The 27,592-nt window shown below is 40.4% G+C and overlaps 4 protein-coding genes across 4 annotated transcripts; 1 reads left to right on the plus strand and 3 right to left on the minus strand.

Annotated features, from left to right (window-relative positions):
• Positions 1–346: 346 nt before the first annotated feature.
• tspan34b (tetraspanin 34b) lies at positions 347–3,795 on the minus strand. Its single transcript, XM_085352051.1, has 7 exons — positions 3,739–3,795; positions 3,112–3,327; positions 1,109–1,183; positions 910–1,017; positions 702–821; positions 515–607; positions 347–406 (listed from the first exon to the last, which is right to left on the minus strand). The coding sequence occupies exons 1-7, from the start codon at positions 3,793–3,795 to the stop codon at positions 347–349; spliced, it is 729 nt and encodes a 242-aa protein (XP_085208177.1).
• Positions 3,796–13,497: 9,702 nt separating this feature from the next.
• Positions 13,498–19,625, minus strand: znf653 (zinc finger protein 653). The gene is made up of 10 exons (XM_085352052.1): positions 19,321–19,625; positions 18,850–18,890; positions 17,193–17,510; positions 16,559–17,085; positions 16,295–16,472; positions 15,202–15,286; positions 14,962–15,073; positions 14,769–14,883; positions 14,586–14,685; positions 13,498–14,372 (listed from the first exon to the last, which is right to left on the minus strand). The coding sequence occupies exons 1-10, from the start codon at positions 19,623–19,625 to the stop codon at positions 14,195–14,197; spliced, it is 1,959 nt and encodes a 652-aa protein (XP_085208178.1). The 3' UTR covers positions 13,498–14,194.
• Positions 19,626–19,916: 291 nt separating this feature from the next.
• Positions 19,917–21,874, plus strand: swsap1 (SWIM-type zinc finger 7 associated protein 1). The gene is made up of 2 exons (XM_085352053.1): positions 19,917–20,237; positions 21,243–21,874. The coding sequence occupies exons 1-2, from the start codon at positions 19,968–19,970 to the stop codon at positions 21,801–21,803; spliced, it is 831 nt and encodes a 276-aa protein (XP_085208179.1). The 5' UTR covers positions 19,917–19,967; the 3' UTR covers positions 21,804–21,874.
• A 1,399-nt stretch (positions 21,875–23,273) lies between these two features.
• On the minus strand, positions 23,274–27,366 carry epor (erythropoietin receptor). The gene is made up of 8 exons (XM_085352054.1): positions 27,036–27,366; positions 26,787–26,922; positions 26,357–26,523; positions 25,862–26,013; positions 25,617–25,773; positions 25,377–25,464; positions 25,157–25,244; positions 23,274–25,034 (listed from the first exon to the last, which is right to left on the minus strand). The coding sequence occupies exons 1-8, from the start codon at positions 27,139–27,141 to the stop codon at positions 24,291–24,293; spliced, it is 1,638 nt and encodes a 545-aa protein (XP_085208180.1). The 5' UTR covers positions 27,142–27,366; the 3' UTR covers positions 23,274–24,290.
• Between the last annotated feature and the right edge of the window lie 226 nt (positions 27,367–27,592).

Here is a 27,592-nt window from a genome sequence, read left to right on the forward strand (position 1 = left end):
CATTTATCACTGAATTCCTCATTAACGGACTACATTAAATAATCATTGGTCAAATACACAGTGTGTGTGTGTGTGTGTGTGTGTGTGTGTGTGTGTGTGTGTGTGTACAGTGTGTGTACAGTGTGCTTAGCTGATTAAGTAGATAGCATACATACATAGATGTTTACATGGATAAAATACATTTGTTAATCGCATCTATTAGCTAGATTTAAATGTAGCAAAAATAGATTTGTTACATTAAATTATTAAATCTGATTGCACAAGACTTTCATTACAGGAAGTGATAAAAAAAATAGAAAGATTCCAGTGATTTAAAGGATTTCTCTCAGGCCTTTGTCCTTTGTAGTTATACACTTTCAGATTTTATCCTGCAGTAAAGGATCATTGAGACAGCCATGGCACATAACTGAAGGGAATAAAATTTCAAAAATAAGGTAAGAAAAGGTGCCAAAAGGAGAAAAATGAAACATCCATTTACCATATAGTTCAACCTAATGTAACAGTGGTGTCATACCTCCAGAGCTGCAATCCCGAGCGCCACTCCCACTATAGCAGCGGTGTTATCGTCAATCAGCTTCCGGATCTTTGGGAAGCAACCAGTGATTGTCTAAAGAAAATATGTAGTAGGTTTAGATTAAAGATATCGTAATTATAAAGACATTTTGAATTATTTTTTTTCTACTACTTTGAATTGTCCTTACCCCATCAGTACATGTGCTTCCAGGGTTCAAACAGCACTGTGGTGGAAATGTATTGTTGTGGTTTTTATAGTAAGGAGACTCCTTGAATTCTGATGAGTTGTAGAATCCACAACATTTAAACTAGTGTAGACAGAAAAAGTGGGCACGTTACCAAAAGTGTTGCTGAAAACAGAAGCCACTGACTTTATTGTTTAGCAGATTTTTGTACCGTGCTCATTGTCGAATTCCACAGTCCTGTAATGTCAGTATTGTTCCCATAGCCCTGCTTGATGCTCTTCACTGCTTCCTGACCAATCTTGTTAAACAGCTCCTCAGCCTAACATACACACATGAAGCAAATTTTGCATTCAAATAGTCATGATAATGCAGCTACTAAGATTATCTCTGTAAGTTCTTTGGAGACTTACCAGCGGTCTGAATACCAAAATAACCACTGCTCCTGCCACCTCTGCTATGAAGATCAACAAGACTATGATAAAAAACTGTTGAGGAGATAAGAATATCCATTACTGGAATGGGTTTGTTTAAAGTGTAGCTTAAATAAAAAAGAATAGAAAAAAACTTGTTTGAGAGAGCATTTTAAAAGAAATTTTTTGACCTTTTATTTTCACAAAGTATCCATAAATTAATTTTCTTGCGTAAAGAATTACAAACAAACATGGAGATATAGCCAGCAACTGGCTATACCAAAAGTGTTGGTGGGGAGCTTAGTAGCCCTCTTCTAACCAAGCAGCAATCTCAGAAGGTGGAACACGAAGCCAAAGCTGAAGTGCGAAAACTAATTACGTTCCTAATAATTTTGCGTGCTTCCTGTAACAGACTTCCAAAAACGTTTGTTCTTCATTTTGGTGATTAAACAATACAGCTATTCATCTTGTTACTTATGCTTTGATCCATTTGAGGTGGAAAGTCAGGAATCATGAGTTTTCTTTTGAAATGATCAGGAAGTCAGACTTCCCACTCTGATGGTCAGAGCAGCCACACCAACACCAACTTCACAGTTCAAGATAGCAGAAGTGGGCGTAAGCAGACAAACCAGTAATCTGTCCTGCCACTGTTGTGTAATTTTCTTGGTAAATTATCCATACAGAGATCACGGATCAAGCTGTATTCGTTAACCTGCTGCAGCAGTGTTTTCAGTACAAAGATTAAAGGCAATGGATTGTACTCCAGGTCAAGCTGGTGTCGGATAGATGGCTCCACATATTCTACCTTAAAGAAAAAGAAACTCCACTATTACTGCAGTGATTGCACTTATTACTTGCTATAGCTGGGGGTAACATGTGGTCTAAGTAGCAGGTAGCACACATCTGTGTTTGTCTGTTTCTCTTTTTCAGGGTAAACTATTGCTCTGTAGTGCCTCTGTGCACAGACTAGAATAAAGTTTTGCAAACTGTTGTTTACATGTTGTAGTTGTTTACTGTCTCTAGAGAACAGTGTCACAACCATCCAGCCTGTGGGCAACCCTAGCTTGAGTTGTTGGTCCTTGGAGAAGCGTGGAGAAAAGCTGATCTCAGTTTGTGTACGAGAGGAAGAAAATGATGGTCTGCATTGTTGATATAGACATTACTTTTATTCCTATTGCACAAAAGGACAAGGGTGCAATGGTAAAGTGCAAACTGCATCTAGGACAGAAACAACCACATTACGCTTCAGGTCTTTGCAAGCATCTGCATGGACAACACATTAATGCAAAGCTAGCCAAGAACCTTGAGTGATGTTAAAGTGTAGCACTTGCTGACCCTAGCCCAGCAGCCATACCGTGAACTTCAGCAGGTAATAAACAGATGAGCAGTGAGGCTCCAGCCTGTTTCTACCTGTTTATGTTTCTAAAGTAGGATCACTGTGGTGTTCGCTTTGAAGTCTCTTTGGGCTGGTCTTCATCTTTGTGTTGTCGGCTTTGTGTTTATAATACTAAAAGAAAGATCCTACATGTGTCTTCATAAGGATAGGGATTTGAACTGAAGCCCAAGGCTTATATTGTTAACTGGTAATTATGTACAATTCAGGTAATTTTATAGACCATACATTTGCTAAAGGTCACAACTGCTGTACCAAAAATTCTCAGTTAGAGTTTATAGATATGTCTTGCTAATTAAGCTTGTTAGCAATAACTGACAACATAGTTCCTTAACCTTTATATCGTAACCTCTGTATTGTCACTCAAACTCAAACTCAAAACTGAAACCAGGCTGGTGAGTCCTCTCCCTTATTTGTTGGCTGTATGCATTTTACACAATGAATTATTATGTTTGTACTAGATGAATGGACTTGTGTACTGAGGGTGACTTGTTCCCATAAAATAAAAATTACTGCCCTATTGACCTTCAAGGGCTCTACAATCAAGAAAGTGTGCCAAAATGTCAAAGTATTTCTTTAAGCCTCTATAAAATAGCAGGCAACAACCTACCAGCAGTAGCATACACTTGCTCTCCCTCATGGCTCCACAGCAGCCTAGAAAGCCGATGACGACTAGCAAGATCCCAATTGCAATCAACAGGTAGCCCACATTGAGCACCTGGCTTAGCTCTGCTGGCATGTTGTCAATTTTCCCAAGAAAGGTAAGGACGGAACCGCTATCCACCTTCACCCAGATCCCAACACCCAGGATGGCAGCACCTGCCAGCTGAAGAAGAAACATGTGGAGGGTGGAGAAGTTAAAAGAGCACTTCACAGATTTTATGCATAAGAGACAGTCTTTTTTGTCACGGTGACTGCTACCATGCTTTTGTCTGTTAAGACTTAGGCAGGGAGGGTTTTGCCTTGAGACTGTCTTGTAGAAAATGCATTTTTACTCTAATAACTTTAAAATAGATAAGTCCAATACTCAATGTTCTGAAAATATTTGTAATGTGCAATTTACAGTTTACAACTCTTGTTGGTGGTGTAAAAATAACCAGTGATTTGTATTTGTATGCTTTTGTACAACATTCAGACTACACAGTACTGCTGAGTCACACTTAAAGAAAATTGTAAGTAACTGTCAGCATCCTTCAAACTTAAATAAAATTATAAAACAATGAGAGTCTTTACTTACAAAGATGATGCCGTTGAACGCAAACATCATGAATTTGAGGAACTGAAAGCATCCCATTTTTGCTGCTGATATTTCTACCTACAGTCAGAGGAAGAATGATAGAGACACATTTTTAAACTTTAGTCTGGTTTTATCTCACTAAGAGCACTTATTTAGCAACACTTTGCTTTTACCTGCATGAATGTGTTTTTCTATAAAGAGCATTAATCATCCTGCTCACCTGTTGTCTCAGGTTTCACTTCTTCCTTGAAGAAGCAAATTAGCCAATGAATTAGTAGAGCTGCTCTGTGAGCAGGGAGGCCACAGGGTGGGGTAGCTTCAAACTCTTGTCACCTTTTAGTCTTTGTGAGCTTAATAACTTATCTTAAACTCTTGAGCCTGTCATTTATACTATAAGGTCACTCACGGTGCACATGTAACTGTGAGCGCTTTTGGTTTAGCAGTAATCGGAGAAGAGAGGTGACAATAGAGGAAGTAAATCTCACTCTATACTGGAAAGTTTGTCACCGCACAAAACAAAACAAAAAAGCCCAGCGGCATGCAAAGGAGGGGAGGAACCAAATTCGGAAGATGAATACTATTGATAAGCAAATATTCCTTATTTGTGGACTTTTTTTTTTTCATCTCACCAGTGCACTTGCTATGTCCTTTCATAATATTTTTAAATGTTAAGAATAAAGAGGGTATAGATCCTAGTAAAGACACCAGTGTATGTATTTGCATAGGGAGCGAACTCTGTGGCCAGCCAGCGCACCATTCCCTGAACATGCTGTGGGGGTGAGTTGATGTTTGAGTTTAGGCTAAACTGAGGTGTAGTGTGACAACCCTTTCGCTAACTCTGTACAAGGCTCTTTACTCCAATGCATCATCCATCAAACTCAGGCACACAGATGACAGCATGCTGTCACTAAGTCTTCTCCTACCACCCTCTGTTTTGAGTCACTTAAAGATTGTCACTTACAAATGTGTGTGTGTGTGTGTGTGTGTGTGTGTGTGTGTGTGTGTGTGTGTGTGTGTGTGTGTGTGTGTGTGTGTAGATCTCCCAGAATGGGAACAGCACTCTTTGTGTGGTGGGAGGAAACAAGACAAGTTGTTAACAGCTATGACTGAGCAGAATCCGCCTGTGTACAGCAGCAGGCTGTCTTCTGCATTACCTTTCTCGGAAAATTTAAACCACAGCAGCCTTTATAGTTCTTCCCTATCAGCTTACACCAAACATCCATTCATCCAAACATATCACATTAACCAAAATCAGGAAGTAGTTTCTCTAATAATTTAGCTCTGCTGCTCTGTTTGAGTAAAGCTGGTTGTCATCAAGTTAATCATACATTCAGATGCCAGGATACTGCTCCAAGCATAATGACTTGTTGCCTTGACTCCCCCAAACTTTAGCTTGTTCACTCCTTCAAGCTCTTCCTGCTTCCTTAAGGTCACTGATTCACTCTGACACTGAGGAGTGGGCCTGGTGATGTATTAATGAGCCCAAGTCACAGAATAATCTCAAAATGCCTCCGTGATTACTGTAAAAGGACCCAACGGCGTACTGACTGGAAGAAGCAGTCTTGTCTGGAGGTGAGATATTTTACACTTTATGCGTTAAACATGACGTGTTGTGTTTGTGTTTTTAAATGGAATCTCTAAACTGTCTCCAATTCGACAACCACCATCAAAGAAAACACAGATGGAGAAATCTCAAAGGATCCCATTGAACAGAATAATTGCAGGCAGGTCTCAGGAGACAAAGGATCATTGTTGGGTGGATCTCTCCCTGTGCGGGTACAGCTCTCATACAAAATAGCCAGACTTGCACGCTCACAAGAAGCAGCCTCATAGAACAGTTAAACAGCAACGAATCCAAGTGAAGCGGCCTACCTTTTCTCAAGTGTTATCCGAGGACGTTCTCCGGCTCCTGCCTTCACTGCTGTGATTCAGGCAGCTGCTGTGGGAGCGCACCGTGAGGTAACAGGAGCACAGGGGTTTGTTGTTTTGCTGTCCTCACAAAAATGACCCACACTGTGAAACGTACGTCTCGCTTCTGTGGCTGTGGCACTGTGTTATGTGTAAACAACTTGCAAGAGACTTTTTCAGGATTCTGCTCTTATTTTTGGGCTGTTGGCTGATTATAAGCAGAGTGAAGGGAGGGGAGGGCACAAGGTGGGTGTGACCGAAGCAGCTGAGTAATAGCACATCACCATGGATCTAGCTTTGTAGCTCCCAAGGGAGGGAGGGAGGGAGGAGGGAAATGAGGGAGGGATAAAGATCACCTGTGCATGGTCAAAGCACCATTCAACATTTGCTCTGTTTCAAGGTGTTAATTTGAGCACAGCATGTAAATATGGCCTAATTATGTGACCAGTTGTAATAATTTGCAATAACCACAGGCTGATCTTAAAGTTACTGAAAACTGTAAATGTTTTTTTTTCTCTACACAAAAGAAAATGTCTAATATGGTTTCAGATGTATCTATATACATAGGTCTGAGAGTTTAACTTCAACATGATGTAAGTAATACATTACAAACAAAAAAAAACACACAAGCAAATAAGCTCACCCCTGAAAAGGTCATGGACCAAAGGAAGCAAGGCCCCATGGTACACTTTACACGCATGTGCTTTAAAGAAAATATGAAATCAAATGGAAAGATGCAAATCTAAAATCATCCTTTCCAAAGGTTTCTCTGGCTCATTTCCAATCACTGAACTCAGCTTATCAAATAGGGTGTCATATGTGTATTCTCGATCCAGCAATTTTACTCAACGATACGTCATCGATCCAACGATCCAGCCTAACCCTGAAATCCTTGAAAAAGCTTTTGCAAATTACCTGTACCTCCTTGCAGTCGGGGCATACAGCACATCATATCACAGAATCAGAACTGGTGAAAGTTGCTATTGATCTTCAGACAATAATATTTTTTATTTTCCTGTCAGATCTCAATGTAGGTTGGAAGACCACTGATGAAGTTTTATTCCACACAGGAATGTGTCATTGGGATTAAGGGATATGCACTACTCTGGTTTAAGTCATATTTCTCTGAAAGATCATAATTTAGTTGTGTAAAGAATATCTTTAGCTTTAAAGTTTCACACAGTTCTCTGCAAGTACCGGCGCTCATCCATTACTTAGATGGCTATGATAATGTTCTAATTTGGAATAAAGAGGCAGGTGGGATATATCACATGCTGTGAACCCAGAGACCGTGGTCTGTGTCTGAATTCACTTGCTGTTTATTACCTCCGCAGAGGAGGTCATGTAGCGTGTGTGTGTGTGTCATTCTGCCAGCTGCAAAATTTGCTTTACATTCACCAAAGTCTTTAAGGTTAACTTAATGATTCATGAGTAAAAAAAAGGCCTTATCATTTAGAAAATATTATTCTGAAAAGTGTTGTGTGTACTGTCAACATATAGAAAGACTTTAGATGAGGGTCACGTGGTACGCCGGCCCAGGATGGCAGCTTAAGTCGGAGCAAAGCTCGTATTCCTCCCAAACTCTCGGAAAAAAATAAGTTAAAGTCCATTGATTTTTTTTTTTTTGGTCTAGGTCCTGCAATTGCAGTGGAATGAGTTAGAAAAGTCATTATTTCACACATACCCGGCCGAGTACCTCGCAAAGGGAAAGCCAACAATTCTCAGGCTACTTCGTTATCCAGAATAGCTGAGTCACTAGATGGAGCTGACGTTAGGAGTTCATCCAAAGATAATGTGGCTGCTGAGTTGACTTGCATAAGATCTATTCTGGAACTGACAGCTCATGACATGAACGCAGTGAAAGGTGGAATTGAGTCTCTTAATGAAACTGAACAGAATCTCCCGCTTGGAGGAAAAGATGGAGTAAAGATGATTGTTTCCCCAAAGCTCCAGTATAATCTGTTTAAGTTACCTATAATGTTTCCACACAACCTCTTCAAGCTTTATAATACAGTTGTGGGGGGGTATGTGTGCGCAGGCAAAAACACAGTCTTTCTTTGGTCCAAAGTACATGCTGTCAAAGATAGTGGTGGATTAGCACTATCCAAGATGGACTGGTTATGCGTTTTCTCTCTCCCAATTAGCTAAGATAAATAACTCATGCTGGGTAGTGACTGAGGAAAGCCTAGTGACTCAAACATCTTTAGAGGCCTTTTTCTCTCACAGGGGAAGACCAGTACTGGCTTTTAAACAAGAGACTTGGTTTAGAGCTCACCAGTTCATTAATACCAATCCTTATCTTACCTCTAGAGCCTCTATTTGGTATAATAAGAAATTATTAATTGGTAAGAAACCGTTCACGTAGTCTAGTGCAGGAATTAAGTTGGGGGATTTATTTGGTAACCAAACCGTCTAAATTCTGTGGGATCTTCAGAGAGGCACAATCGCCTGTCTAGAGGGGCTGAAGCTGGGCTGGGAGAGAGATTTGGGAATCCAGATTTCAGAGGACAGTTGGAAGAAGCTGGTTATATGTTGGTATGGTTGCTCATGCCACACGCAATCACAGCGTATCCAGTACAAATTACTCCACAGAAGCTATTGGACCCCTAGCAAACTATTCAGACTGAATTTAGTTGACAAAGACACCTGCTGGAAGTGTCAGAAAGAAGCTGGGACTTTAGTTCATATGCTGTATGCATGTGAAAAAAATGTCCACATGTGCGATGGGATCATTAACCTTTTGAAAGGTCCTTTTCAATTTGATCTCTCGAAGTCTCCCGCTTTGTGTGTCCTGAGTCTGTTACCAGATAGCATGAATCTATCTGGAAGACAGAAGCTGTGGGTGCGTCTGGCCGCCATAACAAGGTGCAGGATAATAATGGGACACTGGACGTCATCTAACTCTTGCTGCTTTAAGGAATGGACTGAAAAAAATGGCTATATATGAACAGGTAACTTAGAGGAGAGAAGATATCTTTGATCAGGTCTGGGGTCCCTTCTTGCACTACATAGAGGATAGGTCTGTTTAGACAGATATTGTGATATGTATTTTGTATTGGATGTAAACGTTTAGTATACCCAGAGGTCAAGCTCAAGCTAAGTTTATAAACACTCTGTTTTTACTTTTTTAAATGTTTGTTTGTTTGTGATTTTGTTTTCACTTTTGTGCGTTATGGTTTTTTAAGTACTATTCAACAAACAGGACAGAGACGTGACTGTATGGGGATAACTATTCCTGTAGTCAATGTTTTTATGTTCTGCTGTCAGACAAAAACATGAACAAAAAAAAAGAAAAATAATTTATTTAGAATTTAGATTGAAAAAAAATCATGTCACATCTGGCCTTTGACCTTTTCTCAAAGGCCGGTAGATTAATCTGACGGTTAGTGACAACAATACTACATAAAGCTTTCTAAAACTATGTTTAGCACTGCCATTGCTTGTATTGACAATATATAGACAAATAGAGAGTGATATATAGGGATTATAAATATAATATTCCTTTGACCTTTGACCTCTTCTACAAGGTCAAATAAGGTCAAATGTTGAGAGAATGTCTTTTTTATATTTAAAACTTTGCTTTGAATTCTGCTGCTGTTGTTTGTATTGGCAAGACTTTGGAAATGATACTACTAAATGACATGTCTAAATATCCCACTATGTAGTTGGCATCCAAAGATCATGCCACACACTTGACCTCTAATTTCAAGTCTTCCTTTCTTTCAGGTTGTCATTAGAAAAAATGTGTTAAAGAACAGAAATAAGAGAAACAGAATGAACTGCCTAGTTAGTTAGAAATATACTGCAGTATAATATTATATAGTAAACTCAAGTTATTCATACCCGATTATTTATAAATTAGAACCTAGTATCATCCATTACCTACTCCTTTATAAACTGAACATTTGTCATGTTACCCGTATCTGATATTTACTGCATCACAAACTTCTTAAAGTACACTTAAAAAGAACAAAGAAAACAACATGAATATGTACAAAATACAAAATGATTCGCATAAAAGTAAATACAGCAACACATTACAGTGCTGTGTCGTTAGTTATTTAACAAAAGTGAGCTAAAATGCGGTAGCAGTGTGTGGAAAAACAAAGCACACCCTTACAGCTTCCATAGGAATTAAAAGGTAAGTACCGACCAGGTGCTGATAATCAAATGCAGTTGCTTAACTGATCATCAGCGAGTGTGAGCACCTCTATAAAAGCAGGAGTTCTGGCAGTTGTTTGCACAGTATCGTATCAATATCTTCCAAACATCAGACTGTGCAATGCTCAGAAAAACTGTCAAAAAAAGACCCCCCCCCAAAAAAAGACCCCCAAAACAAAACAAAACAAAACAAAACAAAACAAAAAAAACAAAAAACAAAAACAAAGGTTATCTCTCAGACTCTACAGGCCTTAGTTAGCATGTTAAATGTTAAAGCTGATGACAGTATAATTAGGAACAGAGTGAAAAGGTGTGACTTGTTTATAAAACGAACAAACACCGTTTAGGTTTGCAAAGCTGCATCTGAACAAATCCTTTGGACTGACGAGACTAAAGTGGGGATGACTGGCTATAATGCACAGCGCCATATTTGGAGAAAACCAAACACAGCATATCAGCTCAAACACCTCATTACAAACTGCTCAGTTATTGCTGCTGAAGGTTATTCTACAAGCTATTGAATCATGAAGTATACGTTCCCCACTCTGCCGCTGGATTAGGTTTTGTTAAATAGAATAACACACATGCTGTTGTTCATCTGACGTTGTATTTACCTAATTTTAAGACCTGGTAAGGTCAAGATAATTTATTATGTCTTGAATCATATACAAACTTTAGAATCAACAAAGAGTTTAACTTGCTTTAACCTCCTAAGACCCAAACTTGTTTGTTAAAACTGAAATGACCATTTGCAGAAATTCAATTAACTGTCAGCTCACTAATAATTAACAGTGATTTTTATACCAAAGTGATATGAGCTTTTTCCCAATTGGACCAACAAACAAAAGAAAAACAAAACGATCTGTGTCTCGTGCTCAATTGGGGCACCCGATTATTCCATCCGAGCAGGGCAGGCCACCTATGAAAGAGGCAGGGAAAATATGGGACAGTGCTTTTCTATTATAATGTGAAAGAAGTTGTTTACCATGATGACGTACTGAGGGAGTGCCAGTTTGCACAAGCATCAGCAGAGCGGCTATTCTCTGTGATATTTCTCAGAACAATAGGACTGCTTCTTGACATTTAAATAGAGCTTTGTTTGTACGCATACACACATCAAATATATTCCGTCCTTCATTACAAAATCTTCATCACTACATTTGGTAGTCCTACTAAGGTGTCTGTTTATGTGTTTGTGCTTATAGAGTGGATGGAAACTGTTCATCTGTGAGTGGGGGGTATTTTTATTTCCCTTTCCAGTTGTTGCTGTTTGCCATGTCCTGTACTTCCTTTCCAAAGGTTTTGGTCTCATGAGTTTTGATTTCTGCTGCATCAGCAGTTCACGCTGGTGGTGCCATAAGGATAGCTTCTTGGCAAATTAACACTAATTGAGAACTGTTTAAACTTCACAGCCTAACCTGAGTATTGTTGCTGACCGTGTCCACCCATTTATGGCCACAGCGCACCCAAACTTCTGATGGCTGCTAACACACAACGTAACAAAGTTTAAATCACCTCAAACTGGTTTCTGTATATGAAAGCATAATAGGTTTACTTTAAATAAATGGAAAGTTAGTACTCAGCAAGGTGACTGCTCCTGAGACTTTGGCCTCATGTTGCTTACACTGTGACTTTTGTTTTACTTGAAAATCACACAAGCTAATAAAAAAAAGATCAAAGAGGGTCAAAAACCACTCACTCAAAATTGTTAAAGAAAGAAGAACAGATCAAAAACACTAGAAAAATGTTGAGTTAAGGCGCAGCAGATGTGAAGACTAAATAAATCTTGGTAGCCTATTGGATGACCTCATATTTCACTTGGAAAACCTGTAATTTCTTTCCTAAGCATCTCATCTCAATATTTTAATGTGACCAGGAGGATTCTAATGTGCCCCAAGCTAAACGTTTTACTGAAACCATTTTCTAATGTTCAATATTCTTCTGACTCACAGGGTCCAGATCCTGTGAAAAGATTTCATAACTAGGTGTCATCTGCATGGTTTTCATGATGTTGCTTATTCCTTATACACACCCACTCAAAAACACACACATACACACACCCTGGGTTGCATTATGTAACAGGCACAAACAGCCTGCATATTAATCATGTGTCAAATAGGTGTCATTAAGAAAAAAGAAAGAAATGGCACAAACATGAGTCATGGTGACATATTTTTTACTGATTCACCAGTTAGCCAAAGTGACAGAAGAGAAGAAAAAGTGCATTTTCTTAAAAAAATAAAATAAAAACACAAAAAAATATCACAGGACAAGAAGACAAAGGTGAATTTTCCTGAGAAACTGTCACATCAATCTCACAAGCTTTCCCATTGGACTCTGTCAAATAAATACTGCTCTCCCGAGCAACGCAGCTAACAGTCGCCTTGAGTGACTAAAACAGAAAAGCCTACATTTGAATTTGTACATGCAGTGTAGACAGACACAACCTACAGACCAGGTATGTTACCTGGATCGATCAGTTCTGTGATTCTGCCCATAAAAAGCAAATCGCTCCTCTCTGCAAACGTGCCAAAACCACTCTCTTCCAATTTGAATTTAGTTTTGGCGCATAAGCAGGAAGCCAAATGAAGCAAGTAGAAGGGTTGTGAATTAACTTTGTCAGGATGGATAAAAATTTGAATTTTACTGCACTGACAGAGAGCAAACAATAGTTGCTGTGTTTGAGGAGGCCATTTCCAACTAATCAGATGGCTCAGGACTTTAAACTCTAACTTGTAAATGACAAAGAAAACTGAAAATGGTCGTTTGTTTTCCAGGTCACAGACAGAGATACAGGTCTCCTTAACAGTTATGACTCATAGGTCAGTCTAGTGAGTCCATGGTGTTGTGGCTAGCACATTCATCTTATGTGCAAAAGATCACTAAATCAACTCCAGGAGGAGACACAAACCCAGCCTCAGGTGGTCCAAAGCTACTGTAGTCCTGGTACTGCTCCCAAGGCAAGATATATGCTAGAGTTGCACCAAGCTCACATAATATCTGTGCTACATTAAAACCTGCAGATTCATCAACTTGGAAAATACCAAAGGAACTGAAAGTACTTTCTTAGTCATTTTGACACGAAAGTCGATTTTACCAGGAGCACAGATGTAAGTGGTCAGAATGAGACTTCCAGGGATCGATTCAAACGTAGCAATGGTGCTTCGGAAAAGGACTGCAAATTTGAGTTTAGCTATATTAAAATCAGCTGAGGATCTTGCTTTTTAACGAGCAAAGCCGAGAAACCAATGAAGTATTTTTGTCCAGAGCAACCCAAATTTTCCTTTTTCATAAAGCTTATAAACTAGGGCTCGTCACAATGAACCATCCCTTAGTTAAGCTGTGATAAACCTAAGCTCCAGGAGGCTTCCCGTGATGCACTACTTTGACCTTTTAGCTCTATGCCATTAGTGTCTTTTGTCCTGTTTCCCACTCACCCACAACCAGTTAAAGCTGGCTGCCCCTCCCTGAGCCTGGTTCTGCTGGAGGTTTCGTCCTGTTAAAACAGAGTTTTTCCTTCCCACTTTTGCAAAGTGCTTGCTTATATGGGGTCGTCGGATTGCTGGACTTTATATTGACTTTACTATTTAAAGCACCTTAAGGTGACAGCTTTTGGGATTTAGCATTGTATAAATGAAACTGAACTGAATTGTTTAAGGAAACAGAGATCTTCATGGTTACACATGAAAAAATACATTTTTTTTGTATGTTTTCAATATGCCCTTTATGTAACTGCAGGACACTTTCCAGAGCCTACAAAAACATTTACTATTACACAACTGTCTGCTCACGCCAGAGGGAACAAATATGGTTGCTGAAAATAATTAGCCAAATCTCAGATCTAGAAGCATTCTGAATTGGTTCCCACAGAGTGGGGAAATACTACACGGTGTGTGGGCTGGTCATGAATGTGACCGGTTCTTTTACTTAATCTGTAACCCCAAATAAAAATGAACATGTAACAAAGCACAACCAGCTCAGAAAGCAACAGTTACTAGCAAGCTAGTTAACGAGCCTTGCTAATGTTTACAGCTATGTTTAATCACTTCTTCTTTTTTAATATTGGAAATTGTCCTGAAAAACAAAACAAAAACAGAAAACATATCAAATTAATTCTGACTGATTTTGCCAAGTCTGGTATGTGAACAGTTGCTTGAAATATTTAGGAATCACTCTTTACCAAATGAGGAAATTAGCCTCTGACACAGCATGCGTCCTGCACAGCTGTTAGTCCAAATCACTCCTGCCTTCATCCTCAGCCTGTAAGAACACGGCTGATGTTCATCGCCCTGGACGTGCAAGGCAATACAGACGCGGCAAAGTCTCTCTCTTCACTGGAAGACTTCCTTTGGTCTCGGAGGTGTCCAGCCAGTAATGCTTATGCACCTCAGGTTGCCTGCTTGTCTGGGTGACTCTTTAACTTGTGGAATTTGACACTGTCCAGCTTCTCGAACCTCTTGTCACAGAACTCACAGGTGAAGTTGTAGTGGGCCTCTGGAGTGTGTTTCTTCATGTGCCAGTTCAGGGATGCGCGCTGGCGACACTGGTAGCCACAGATTTCACATCTGACAGATGATGACGATGACGTGGGTGACAAGATGTATGTGAGAATGTTAATATTTGGGGCCATGTAATAAATTTAGCTCCCAGAGAGACTAGTGACTCAACAATTGCTCCACATTTTAATTCCAATATAAAGCAACAGTGATCTGAACTTCTCAGTGTTTAATTACTAAAAAGAGTAACAATAGGATCTGTTTGAAGCATTAGTAACTTACTGGAGTGGTGTTTCTCCTGTGTGCGTCCGCCTGTGAACCTCCAGGTGATTTTTGCGTTTAAATGACTTTCCACAAGTCTCACAGATAAAATCTCTAACGCCTGTAGGAAGATTCATGTTTACATTTGGAAGTATATGCGGATAACACGCAGGCAATACACAGGGGTGTCTTTTGCGAACTCACCAGAATGGATGATCATGTGGCGATGCAGATGGTTCGACAGGTAGAATTTCTTTCCACAGCCAGGGTGGGGGCAAACCTTTGTCCTTCCTTTCCTGTGAACTAGGTTCACGTGATTCTACAGAGAGCAGACATTTAGAGCTCGCGTGTAGAAACAGAAAAAGCTCAAATGCAGAGCACGACTAATTAACTTTACCTGAAAGCTGCTAATTGCTACATAGACTTGACTGCAACCCTCGTACGGACAGTGGAACATCTTGAGCATCCCATCAGCCTCGATCACCGGGCCTCGTCTGCTTCTCTTTGACCTGACATTGCAAAAAGGGGCACAGTGGACTGAGCGGCACACTAAGGAGACCAACTTAAAACAGTGACCTGATGACAATGGCATTCTCTATTTGCTTTTAAGATGATGTTGAGTACGTGAGTCTCAAACCTGCTCAGACTCCTCTGCAGCTGTCTGTCACTGCCCAGCTCCAAAGTGTCAACACTGGGCTGCAGCAGTTGTTTGTCAGTCATACCTGCAGGGAAACGACAAGTAAATTCTTTTAGAGAAAACATAAAGACTCCCATTAGTCAAATCTGAGTGCTGGGAAGACAATTCAAATCATTTAAGTCAATATCCAAAGTGTAAAGAAAACAAAATGCAAATCAGTGCACATTACACTCAGCTACTCTTTCTTGGTATTAGGTGTTGGCTGGATTTAGTCAGAAACTATCAGACTGGTGCTGCATGTTGCAGGAGAGCAAAAGGGATTCACACAGGTAATCTAGAACTTCCTGTTTTACAAAGTTCATGCCCACTGCGAGCAGTGGCGCTAAAATGCATGTGATTTAGACATATATACACTGGCATGAATTTATATAAATTTATATAAACATAATCAAATATATGCTTATATAACTTGAATTGACACATCTCAGTAGCACGAACATATCATAACATTCAAGTTCTGTGTTTTATTCACATGGAAATCAATGGACGGGATGTTTACATGAAACAGGTATGATTCAAATCTATATAAATATACTTCTCTGGAGTTTGCTGACACTAAATAAACCCAAAACAAAAAGAGGCACTTTATTGCATGTCCAGTGATGTCAGTTATGGACATGTGACAGTCTCTCACAGAGTCAGCCAGCAGACTTAGTGAAGCCGATTACTGTAAGCATCTTTTAAAAGTGGAAATCATTCCCAGAATGGATGTGATTCCTAATAGAACCTAAACTTTCACAAAATGCTTACAGTTTTCAAGATGCGCACAGTTGAATATTTTAATATTTAATTGCTGTGTTTTTATTAGGAACTTACAACAACTTACAACTTCAAAACTTCTTCAGAGCTTTTATGCTCATTTTTTAGCAACAAATGTTACATTTCAAACATAAAACATCAGATAATTTTAATTATGCTTTATTTATTACAATAAGACTGAACACTTTGAGTATCAAATGATCATCAAAAGACTGACAGATATAGGAACATTTCATCTCAAAGTCCAGAAATTTCGAGTTCCAAAGTAGCGCACCTGTCATGGAGTCCTCATCCTCTGCTGTTCTGATTTTCGAGTCAGCCGTGCACACCTGGTTGTAGGTGACGCCCCCAATGACGGTGCAGGTGACTTCCTCCACATTTCCGCCTCCCATGTTGAGTTGGATTCCCTCGGATGCCAGGGCTTCGTAGCTGGGGCCAGTGATGATAATTAACTAGGAACGATGGGAAATGTAGTTTATGAAAAAGAGTAACACACTCCTCCTGCAGTCTTATTTCTGTGAGATACTCGTTTACCTACCTGTGAGCCCTCCAAAGCCGTCCTCTGGTCAGGAATCTCACAGCCGGTCACCACCGTTTGCAGAGTCTGAGGCTCAAACAGTTCGCTCTGCTCTTGGACCTGCATGGTCGGTGGGACTGACAGTTCTGTCTGAGCACTCAGGCGCACTGAGCCACTCAGGCTCTGCGACAGCACCAAGTCCTCATCAGACTTGTCAAGTTCATCAGCTAAGGATGCCGTCATAACGCACTCGTAATCGTGCCTAACAGTCCTGACTTCCTCTTCTGTGAGGCGTTCTTCTTCCCCTCCATCCTTACCTTGCCTCAGATCTTCAGTCTCCTCCTCTTCCTCTGTGGGGACGGAGTGAAAAGCCGCTGTGAGGGAGCCTTGCTGTCGCACCATCTCCACTTCCCAGATAGGCTGCCCTGTCAGCGGAGCATCCTTGGAAGAGGCCAGTACGCTGGCTTCAGGGGTTGGAACTACAACCTCTTCTACCTGGCTTACAGCTTCCTGATGTTCCTCAGAAACATCCACATTTTCTCCCACGTCTACAAAAAGAAAATGATTAATAAAAGGGCAAGTTGGTCATTAAGAAATGTAGGATTTACTGAAGTCTACACAACAAAACAAACACTTACAGTACGATTCTACACACCTTTCAACTGTCTGTGAGCCTCCTTCCTTCTCTTCCGGCTTACTATGTTTTTTGCTACAGACACGTCTGTTTTGACTGCACACTCTCCATCGCTGTCCCTGTTCACTCCCTCCTCATGCTCAGAGTCACTTGCCTCCCCCAGAGGTGAGAAAAGGTATTGCACAAACGAGTGGTTGCCTTCACATTGCCAGACTGCAGTGGTGGAGAAGTTGGACTGGGTCTCTAGAGCTCTAAGCTGGGGCTCGTGTGGGCAAGAGTGCGAGTGCTGCTGGTACCAACACACCAGGCTCTGGAGGCTGGACACACATTGCTTCCTGCCTGAGCGTATATGCCAGGGTGCGGGGTGGGGGGCATATGAGATGGATGATGAATGGCAGATTAATTTGTGTTGGATAAACAGTTTATAGAATGAGATTAACCACATATCAACTAAGACTCAACACGTGCAGTAATAGCGTACATGAAAGTTGATTCCTTAGCAAAGAAGAATAAATGTTGAGTCAGTGTAAACATCCATAAAGCAAAAAGATTTAAATTTGGTCACAGTTGGCTTCAAGGTGACCTTTCTTTTTGCAGAAATGCTGCCTATTTTAGATCACTCCATGGAAGTCCTGGTCTAACATAACTCTTGCACTAGATCTCCTCCACTGAAGCAATGCTTCAAGTACAAGTTCACTTTGGTGAAGCAGGGATGCAAATGAGGCAAGTACTGCAGGTAGTGAAGAACAATATTGCCCTAAGCAGCATGATGGCACAACAAGTGCCAAAGTGCCACAGATCAGGAAATATCCTGATTTCTGATTATTGAAGGATTTCTCCATGCAGCACCACAGAAATGAGCATGCTTCTCAGGCTTTGACATGGAAGACATCTTCCAATGTTTGAAAGTGTCTTCTGAGTTGCAGACTTGGCTCTAATGACTGGTGAACGTCTGATCAGTCTGACACAGATATGACTGTTTGCTCTATGCCACAGGTTTGAAGTAGATGGATAATTTGAAGATGGAGGGTGCAAGCGTGCAGAACAAGACACCTACGGTGTGATCTAAGAATAGTAGCAGCACTAAAAGAGGTGCACAAAGAGATCAATCCCCTTGAAAAGGAGACCAGCCGAAATTTAAAGAAGTTCTAGTTGTTTGACTGCTTTGATTACATTTCACATACAATTATGTAATTAATACTATTTTTATTTTTTCATTTTTCATAACATGTTGATAATGTTGAAAACTTGATTTTTAGTTATAAAACATTAGAAAATGCAGTAACATTTGCATTCACACTTAAACATTATGAGAAACATTTCATGCATATCCGCTTTAGGATAGGGATTTGTGTTGGGATGTGGCACTGTACTCAAGTTTTATGTTGAATAAGTAAATAAATACTCACACACTGCTTAAAAAATAATGACAAATGTGTAATACAATACTCATTTTAAGTTATAACCTCAAAACTGTTCTTCTGGATCTTTGTGAAATTTTGGATCTTTATTGTCTGTGTATTTAACTTGATGCAAGCACTTTTGTCTAGAAAACATTTAGGCAAGCTCCAGTTTGATACACCAAATAACTGAGCCGCTTTAAACAGACTTCATTCCCAACCTCAAACCCTACGTGCTTAATTTGGAAATATTTCCATGTAATAATGGCTCCACACACCTCTTTTCTGTTTTGCCGAGACTTCTGGGGCAATCTTCTTCCTGCAACACAGAAACACATCATTTGGAAAAAACAGATTAGTCACAACAAACAAACAGTACTTATCTAAAGTTGAACTATTGTGCTTTTGCTTGCTTTTTATCATACTGTTACAATGGTGGGTACTCGTATTAAATATGATGTTACAAATTGCAACATTTATTTCAAACCTTCCGTTTGCTATATGCAGCAAATCAGGAAAGAGTTGGCTTAAGGGGAGGGGGAGTGAGAATGAACAGTGAACTAGGACATAAACAAAGATTATTTTTGAACAGTGAATTATGAAAATATACCCTCGTGGAGTCCAGTTATAACAGTAAGTGCCCTTTAAGATTAAAACTAGCACAAATGTGAAGAGCAATGTCTGACAGAAGAAAACAGCTAGTCAATATACCACTCTGATTAGATAACGTGTCTGCAGCACATTCCTACCCGCAGTATTTCTGCTGGTATTTTTCTCCATAGGTGGAGTTGAGTAGGATGAGATATTCTGCCAGCCCGGCGTCGCTCAGACCGGTCCGCCTGCGGAGATCACTCCACAGCTTGTGCGACTCTCCGAGGTACACCCTCCTGACATCGTACTTCTTTCTGGATTCCAGCCGCCTCTGCGCTCGGTCGGAGTCTGTGAGCCTGGGTCGCCCCCTACAGCGCCTCAAAACACCCTTTCCTTGCTCCCCGGCTTGGTTTGTGTCCAGGGGAGCCTCCACTTCTGCCAGCTGATGCGCCATCTTGGCCATAACAGCTGATGCTTTGATTATCCGACATGCCGGAAGTTGTGTAAGGACTCGCAGGAAACACTGATATCAATGCATTTTGAGCTCGTCTTCCTCGCGCTATAGATTCATAAACTTTGCGTTGGCAATATCTAGTTTTTCCTTTTAAGCTAGGCGAAGACATCGGTGAAATGCTAATAGAAATATGAACCGTGTGGACCGAGCGGAACGTTACAATGGACACAATGCGTTGCATCCGGACTACAGTAGCACGAACACCATCGTGCACCATGTAAACAAACGCGGGAAGCTTGAGCCAGAGCATCGTTTTTGGTTAGTAAAGCGTTGATTGTGGGATTGTGACACATGGCTGATATTTTGTCGCTCGTTTTTCGGACGTTTATGTCACAATCCGATTTAAAGAAGGACGTCAAAGTTATTACTCCGTCACCAACGACCTGCAGCACCCTGGTGGTCGGAGACCACAGCCTCAGCCGCTCCGTGCTGCTTTTGGCTTCCGTCACAGCTGCCGCGGAGATGGGCATAAAAGTGATGTTCTTTACCCAGACTCAGATCCAGAGCCTTCCACCGTCTCTGCAGAGATGTGTTCCCAACCTGAGCCCAGAAAGTCTAAAGGTAGGGGTCGTTTTATGTTTAAACTGTGCCCAAATTCGCAAAAGCTTGTTTTTTTCACTACTCGTGATAAACAACATTTTAGTAGCCCAGGTGCCTTGTGTGTTAGTGTTTTGAGGGTTGTTGTCATGGAAGTTTTTTCATCTTCCAACATAGGTGCTTGCATTTTATTTAATTATTTAGTCATTTAGTTGCAGATCATCCAATCCGTGAATGCTATTTACGTTTTATGATATGAATATATAAACGTTACAGACATTTGTAAGTGTTTAAAATGACATTTGAGCAGACGTGATACCCCTCTTTTTTTAACTCCCGTTTTATTGTTATCTGTTAACCTTTTTTGGGTCAGGGAAACAAATAAATATTATAAGAAATAACTGAGGTCTAGTTTAGGTTGAAAGTGGTTTAGGGTTGCAACACAGCAGAAAGACACCAGCCACTGCCATGGTTACAATTACTGTACGGCTCAATCAAAGCACATAATAATTTAATACACTTTTACAACCATGGATATGGTGCATAATTTTAACTGGTCACTGACTTGTTAATATCTGTTATATCAATATCTTTGATTGCAGTTAGAAAATTAGAAACTCACATGTAATCACAAGTAATTGAACAATTGAGCATTTATTACCACGTGTCACGTGGAGCTGGATAAAGCAAAAAACACTAGTATTATAATTGTGTTTTAAGCCTTTGTAGATGAAATGGAGCAGGTTATGATTATAATACAAAACAGGCAACAATGCCATAATAATTTGCTGATCAATTATTAAAATGTCAAAACAATTATTGCCTGAAAAGTTACCCAGCAATTAAAACAAAAATGTAATTGTAGCCCCAGATTTAAAAAGTATTTTAGGTGTGATAAAATTAGGTGGTTAAATCAATAATCTACCATGATTTATTTAGCTTTTCATTTTTTGTGTGTTTATGTATTTATCATTATTATTATTGTTGTTGTTATTAATAATCTATTTATTTATATATTTTTTGTCAAAGAAAATCAAGTTTTCCTATCCCAGGACAGTGGAGGAACTCCTCCAGCAGGTGGCTAGCCTTCATGAGCCTACCAACACGTCCCCTACACCTCCTTCACTCATCATAGTCGACAGACTCGAGAGCTTCCTGTCTGGTCCTGGGGGCAGCAGCCAAAGTGGATTTCACCCTGGGGAGAGGTCTTGCGCTGCGCACATTGCTGCGCTGCTGTGTGACACTGCTGCCTTTCTCACGCAAGTCCTGGAACAGCGGGGTTCAAGTTCAGCCCCCTGCCGCATTATTGCCTCTTTCTTGTCGGAGGTGAACGCTGGTGGGGATCCATCTGGAACAGATCCTATCCTTGATGTACTTGACCGCTATTTCCAGGTACGCTGTACTCTGGACCAGGACAGCGGCTATGAAGCTACAGCAGCTGCTGTACAGGAAGTGTGGCACATTTACCTTTCTGGGAGAGGAATCACAGACCCTTCTTTTACTGAAGACTATAACGACAGGCCAGGTGTAGCCCAAGAGTGGAAGCTCTTCATTTTTCCTGATGGTTTAATGGAGTTTAAGTTGGTCTGAGAGAAATTTTGTGTAGAGACGGTAGTCACAGCTACATTACAGTGTCACAGGATTATCAAAAAATGGGGGGAAAAAGCTCTTCCTTTCAGATATCAGGTAAAAGGACCATAACAGCTGTAACAGTACAATATTTAATGAGTTTGAATTTTAAATGACATGAAGGTTAATCAAAAACATTAACAGTCTTTACAAAGACGTTTAAGGAATGTGAATGTCTTAAACTAAACAGTGGTTTTCCAACATTTTTGGCTGAGAGTGCCTTAATAACAAGTCAAAATGACACAGAGCAAAAAGTCTCTAAAACACATTGTAAATTCCAATAAACACGCAGTGTAATGCTTTTCTGTTTGTCTTTCTTTTATCATAATTTGTGAAACTCGAGACTTCAGTAGCTGATATCACATTCAAATAAATTACAAAATGAAAAAGTTTCTCTTATTATGTATATTTAAGCATAAAGAAATACACATTGGGGAGTTCCCCCTAGTAAAGAGCTAGATCCTGTTTGTAGGGGAAAAGACAACTTTATTATAGAAAAGCTTTCGCAAACTAACTGAAAGCTAGCGAGTTGTCAGTTTTTGCGCTATAAAATTTGTTTTCCTGCCATTTCACACTTTGCTGGACTAAAATAATTCAACAGTGTTGAGAATCGTGCTTTTAGAGTAACTACAATTTCAGTTGCTAGATGTTATTGAGCAACAAAATCAAACAAGGATGTGCAAAAGTATGGAAATCAATTTTTTGGAGTGATTGATGAAAATGGATATTGGCTTAAAATGTCCCCACGCCCTGCATTAGTAGTGGTTACTAGATTTCTTTTACCGTACTTCAAGATCCAAGGTTTTCTTGGAAATGGCAGCAATTTACAGATTTGATCATCCTCTCAAACAATTGTGATAAAAACAGAAAACAAAAACTGTATTATTATGTACAAGTACAGTGAGTTTCACACTTGGATATGATCCAAAATATCCAAAAGTTCTTAAAATTTAAAAAACCTCAAATGAACACCTACAAATAACATATTAAAAATATATATTACTTATCAAAAGCAAAGCCAAAATGCAGGAGCAGTATAGAAAGACTGAGTACACCTGTCACTTAAAGCTCGAGAACTCAGATCAATTCAATTATATTTTTATAGCGTCAAATCACAGCAAGATTGCCTCATGGCCCTTTATATTGTGGGGTAAAGACCCTACAATAATACAATGGAGGTTCCATTAACTGAAAGAGGGCATGCTTTTTCATAACTGCAGATGGCTGCCAGATTTGCCATAATTATTTTTAAAAAGACAGAGAGCGTTATAGATTTTAGCAAATGTTAGCCAAGCTAAGTTTATTTGTCGTTTTGGAATAATATACACTTGATGCTGAGTAATCTGAGTTTGAAAAAAAACAACACAACTTTCTTTTTCACAGCAGTGATGATGAAAAATTAAGTAGCAACAGCTGTGATGACGAGCTTGTTCTTGCACAATGATGATGTTTGTACAAAGTTTCTTCTGGTAATTGGATGATTGAGTACGTAGGTGCTATTTCACAGTTTAATGTCGGTAATGATACAATTTATCAAAGATTGCCGAAACGTGAAGTTTGACTTTATAACAATGTAAAAAATGTGAAAGTCGCATTACTTCTAACAAGAAGACATAACTCCTACTGCTTTGTTCACCTAAAATTCTGTTATGCTGCACGGAAAGCATTATATAGAGAATGCTGCTCTAACCAAGCAGCATGAACTGCTTTAAGCAAGTTCATTTTTGTCTGTGTAGCTTTTGTGATGTGTGAATTAGGGTGCTAAACGGTGCCACATGCTGAGAAATATAAAAGCTCTATCAGCTGAAAATTATAAAATTTAGTTAAAGCAGTACATTTATTCTATACCTTAAACATGATATGAAAACAAAAGTATGCTATCAATTAATAAGGAGAATGGTGTTAGCTGTGCCAAGTTTGTACTTCTTGCTCCTTTGCACCTCTGTGAACCTACAGGTTTTTTAACACTATTAACACTTACTTTTGTGCAGTCTTTCACAAGAATACCCCGTATTCATTAAATGCTATAAAAGGAAAACTGCTATTATATTGGCAATAGGTTATGAATAACTACTTCCTTATTTACCATCAATGAACAGTAATTAGATAGCAAATTAATTATATTTGTAGAATATGGTGCAGACTGCAGCATCAGAAAGTGCTTTATAGTGACTAATAAAGAACCAGTCTGCTACCAGTATGCATGCTAATAAGAAACCTGTTAATGGTCAATATGTATGCCTTAACATGAAGCTTTACAAAATTCTTCATGGTGGAGAAACTCAAGAAGTTCAATCCCTCAGTGTCCTGTACAGAGTTCTTTAGCTTACACTGTGGTGTCAGTCACCTCCCCAGTTACTTTTGTAACAGTTGATGGGAAGCCATGTTGCCTTGGGTGAATATCCAAATTCCCTTACAGAGTCTGTTTTAAAACAGTTTAGCTTCCTCTCAGCCATCACCATGGACAGGGTACTGCCTCACCAAGAAGGGTTTCCTGTGAGCAGGGATCATGTTCTTGTACTCGTTAGTGTAGACGGGCACTTTTCCATTTTCATCAACTCTGCTCATGGGGCTATAGTCCATTGAGACCCCAGAGTCTGCCACTGCCATGTAGGTGTACCCGGGGCCCTTGGCCATCCAGGCATGGTTTGGGTACTCAAAACTGGACTGGGAAGAAATGCAACCTGATCCAGAGCTTTGAGGCGCTGATCCCAGGTCAGAGTGAGATTCACACAATGCTGTATTTCCAGAGGGAAAAAGAGCCTCAAGGGGCAAGGCTTCCTCAAGGTTGCTATCCACGTGCTCATCGTTACTGTTGTTGTTGGCACTGAGGGTGACGTAGGTGTCTTGAGACTCCAGCAGAGAAGACTGCGAGCAGGGAACCTGGTGCTGGTGGAGTGCCCGCAAGCGGTCCAGTAACCAGTGGTGGTGCGGTGCGGCTCTTTCCCCATCTGTCTCGCCATCTAAATTGTCTTTTACCAACAGTGCTCTCTCTTCAACCCCATTCCTCAATTCCCTGCCCTCATTCCTGACTGCACTCAAAGCTCTAGAGGCCTTGGGTGGCAGAGGTGGAGAGGGCAGTGAGGGGCATAGGCTCAGTTCTGAGAGTACTTCCAGAGGAGAGGGGCATTCTTCTGAGTAGATGAAAGCTGGCGTCAACCACAAACCTCCATTGGTTTGCCCTAACCACTCCTATAGAAAAACAAAAAGAATATGATGGTGTTGATGTGAGCATGTTACATTAAGCTCAAAGTGTCATTGTGCCAGGCTAAGGCTCAGTCTGCATGGCTGTAGACTCTTAATATTTTTCTTACCTGAAAGTTTCCACCATAAATGGTAAAAAGACCCTGAAATTTGCTGTCAGGAGTTGGAATAGCTGGCCAAATCTTCTTTATAAGGAACCTAGAAAAGGAACAGACTCTTAAGATATATTTCACAACTTGTGTTTTCTGTTATTGCCACTTAAAATTCTTGAAGGACATTTTTTGAGACCAGACAGTAAGCAATCTGTTTGTGTGGGCCAGGCTGACTGACCTATGATGGGACAGGAGCATAGCAAGACACAGGACAATGAAGATGAAAGAGATGATGAGCGTCAGGGAGATGATGAGTGGATCAAATTCTAGGGGAGGAACAGAATGATCAATGTGTGTTAGATCACTGAATACGGTAAAAAAAAAAACCCCATGGCATCATTTAGTCCCTTTCATGAGTTGCCAGTGCTTTTGGGGTACATAATACATTTTTGTTATGCATTTTGATGTGAATAACCACCTGTAGGAAGAGTTTCCATGAACACTGGGTCACTCCAAGCACTCCAGTAGCCATTGTAGCTAACTCCATCCAGTTTTACACGGACTTGAACCTTGTACTTTTTACTGAACTGCAGGCCTCTCAAGATATATTCTGAGCATGCCCGGGCCACTTCAACCTGCAAAAAAGCCCCAAAAAGTCCATGTGCGGCCATCATTAAACCTGCTGCTCAGAGTTTAATGTTCAAATGGGTGAGGCTGCTTTACCTGTCCAATGTGGCTGTCAGCCAGAGAATAGAAGACCTCATACATCATGCTGTCATCCATGTACTTCAGAGGAGGTGGCACCCAGCTGACATTCAGCTGGCCTTGCTGACCTGTGCTGCTCACTGTTACATTAGCAGGAGGATCCAGAAGAACTGCACACAGACATAGAGTTGCATAGCAGTTAAGGGAAGACTGTTCCCTGCAAAGTCTCACTTTGAAACACTTCCCCTCAATCTATAGGTACCTTGATGCAATGCTGCATGCATACTTAGTAGAAATGGGCAGATGATGGCAGTTATTTCAACCTACAGTACACAATTTTGTTTTTAGGCACTCAGCAGGTGCATAGCCCCTTTAACCATCACTTTGAACCATGTTAGTGCAGAATGTAAGGCACAAATACTTAAAAACGTATTTAAAAAGCATTAATCTAGTGCTAAGCTTTGCAGAAGTTGTTGGCAGGAGCACCGTTTGCAGAAAAAAAACATCACTTACAGACGAGTTCGATGAGGAGGCTGCGATTGTGTATCAGTATTCCCTCCCGATGAACTTGGATGTCCATTTGGACAAACATCTGAATTCGGTTCAGATGGCATACAATCAGCATTTTCCCACCTGCTGCAGGGACGGCACTGAGGGGGCACCTGCTGCTGTTTTCATTTCTGCTCAGGATAGAGGAAAATGGGAACATTGTGATAATAATATTGTATTTTAGTTTTTGTTTTGTAAACAAATCAAGCATTTGGATTATTTTTTAATAATAGGCTCTGGAACTGAAGCGGTAAAAAAAAACCCTAAAAAAGTATAAGGGGTATCTCCTGAAACCACCCTGAAATACTTTCATTGTAGGTTGTGTAATATGAAAAGAGATAAAAGGAAAAATCACCACATAGACTCATTTTATCTAATAATAAGTGTGACTTACTGGTAGGTGTATGTAAAGGAGTACTGATGCACAGAGCCAGCTCTCTCCTCATCTTCCTCCCAGAAGCACGTGAAGTCCTTCCTCCCTTCAGCAAAGCATTTGGGGGTTTCTGGTTCTTCTTTCAGGAGAATGGACACTGAGGGTGGCAAATTGGAAATGTGAGAGCACTATGTGAAATGGCATGATAGGAGCACACTAACGCCTTCCTGAAAAGTTCCAGAAAAAAACCAAAACCAAAAGATGCCTTACTTTTCTCCTCGAAATCTCGAGCGTCTTGGAGGGTGGAACCCGCTCGCGCGATGCAGGCTATCGCGCAAAGTGCCAACAGTCTACTCAGAATCTCACATGTCATCATGTCTTCTCGGGGAACAGAACGACCTCGGCCCTCTATTGTCCACCTGCATCACCGGAAAACAACCTGCCACAAACACATCTGCCGCAGCTCTCTCCTCGCTTGTTTTGTGTTTCGATACCATGCATAGCGCTGCGCGGTTATTACGCGCCTGCTCGTGAGCGATAAGGTGCTTATACGCTGAGCTGTTTACTTTCTCCTTGAGTGAGAACAGAAGAGGTGGGGCAAATAAAGTCTTTCAGAACTTTTTGGCATGGTGGGCGGGAATCACGCGCTCATTGATGTTTACAACATGTTTGTGACGTCTGAGATCTGTATTGCGTAAAGGCGCGCAGATAGAGAGTTCGATCGATAGATAGATGGTTATTTAGATGGATAGATAGATAACAGCCCTTTTTGAGGAAATGGTGCGCAAACACTGACTGGCCCGAGGAGGTGGTCTGTAGTCCCCTGC

The sequence above is a fragment of the Diplotaxodon limnothrissa genome, linkage group LG4 (assembly GCF_057381915.1).
Source record: "Diplotaxodon limnothrissa isolate DT_005_m linkage group LG4, D_limnothrissa_male_GT1.1, whole genome shotgun sequence".
NCBI lineage: Eukaryota > Metazoa > Chordata > Actinopteri > Cichliformes > Cichlidae > Diplotaxodon > Diplotaxodon limnothrissa.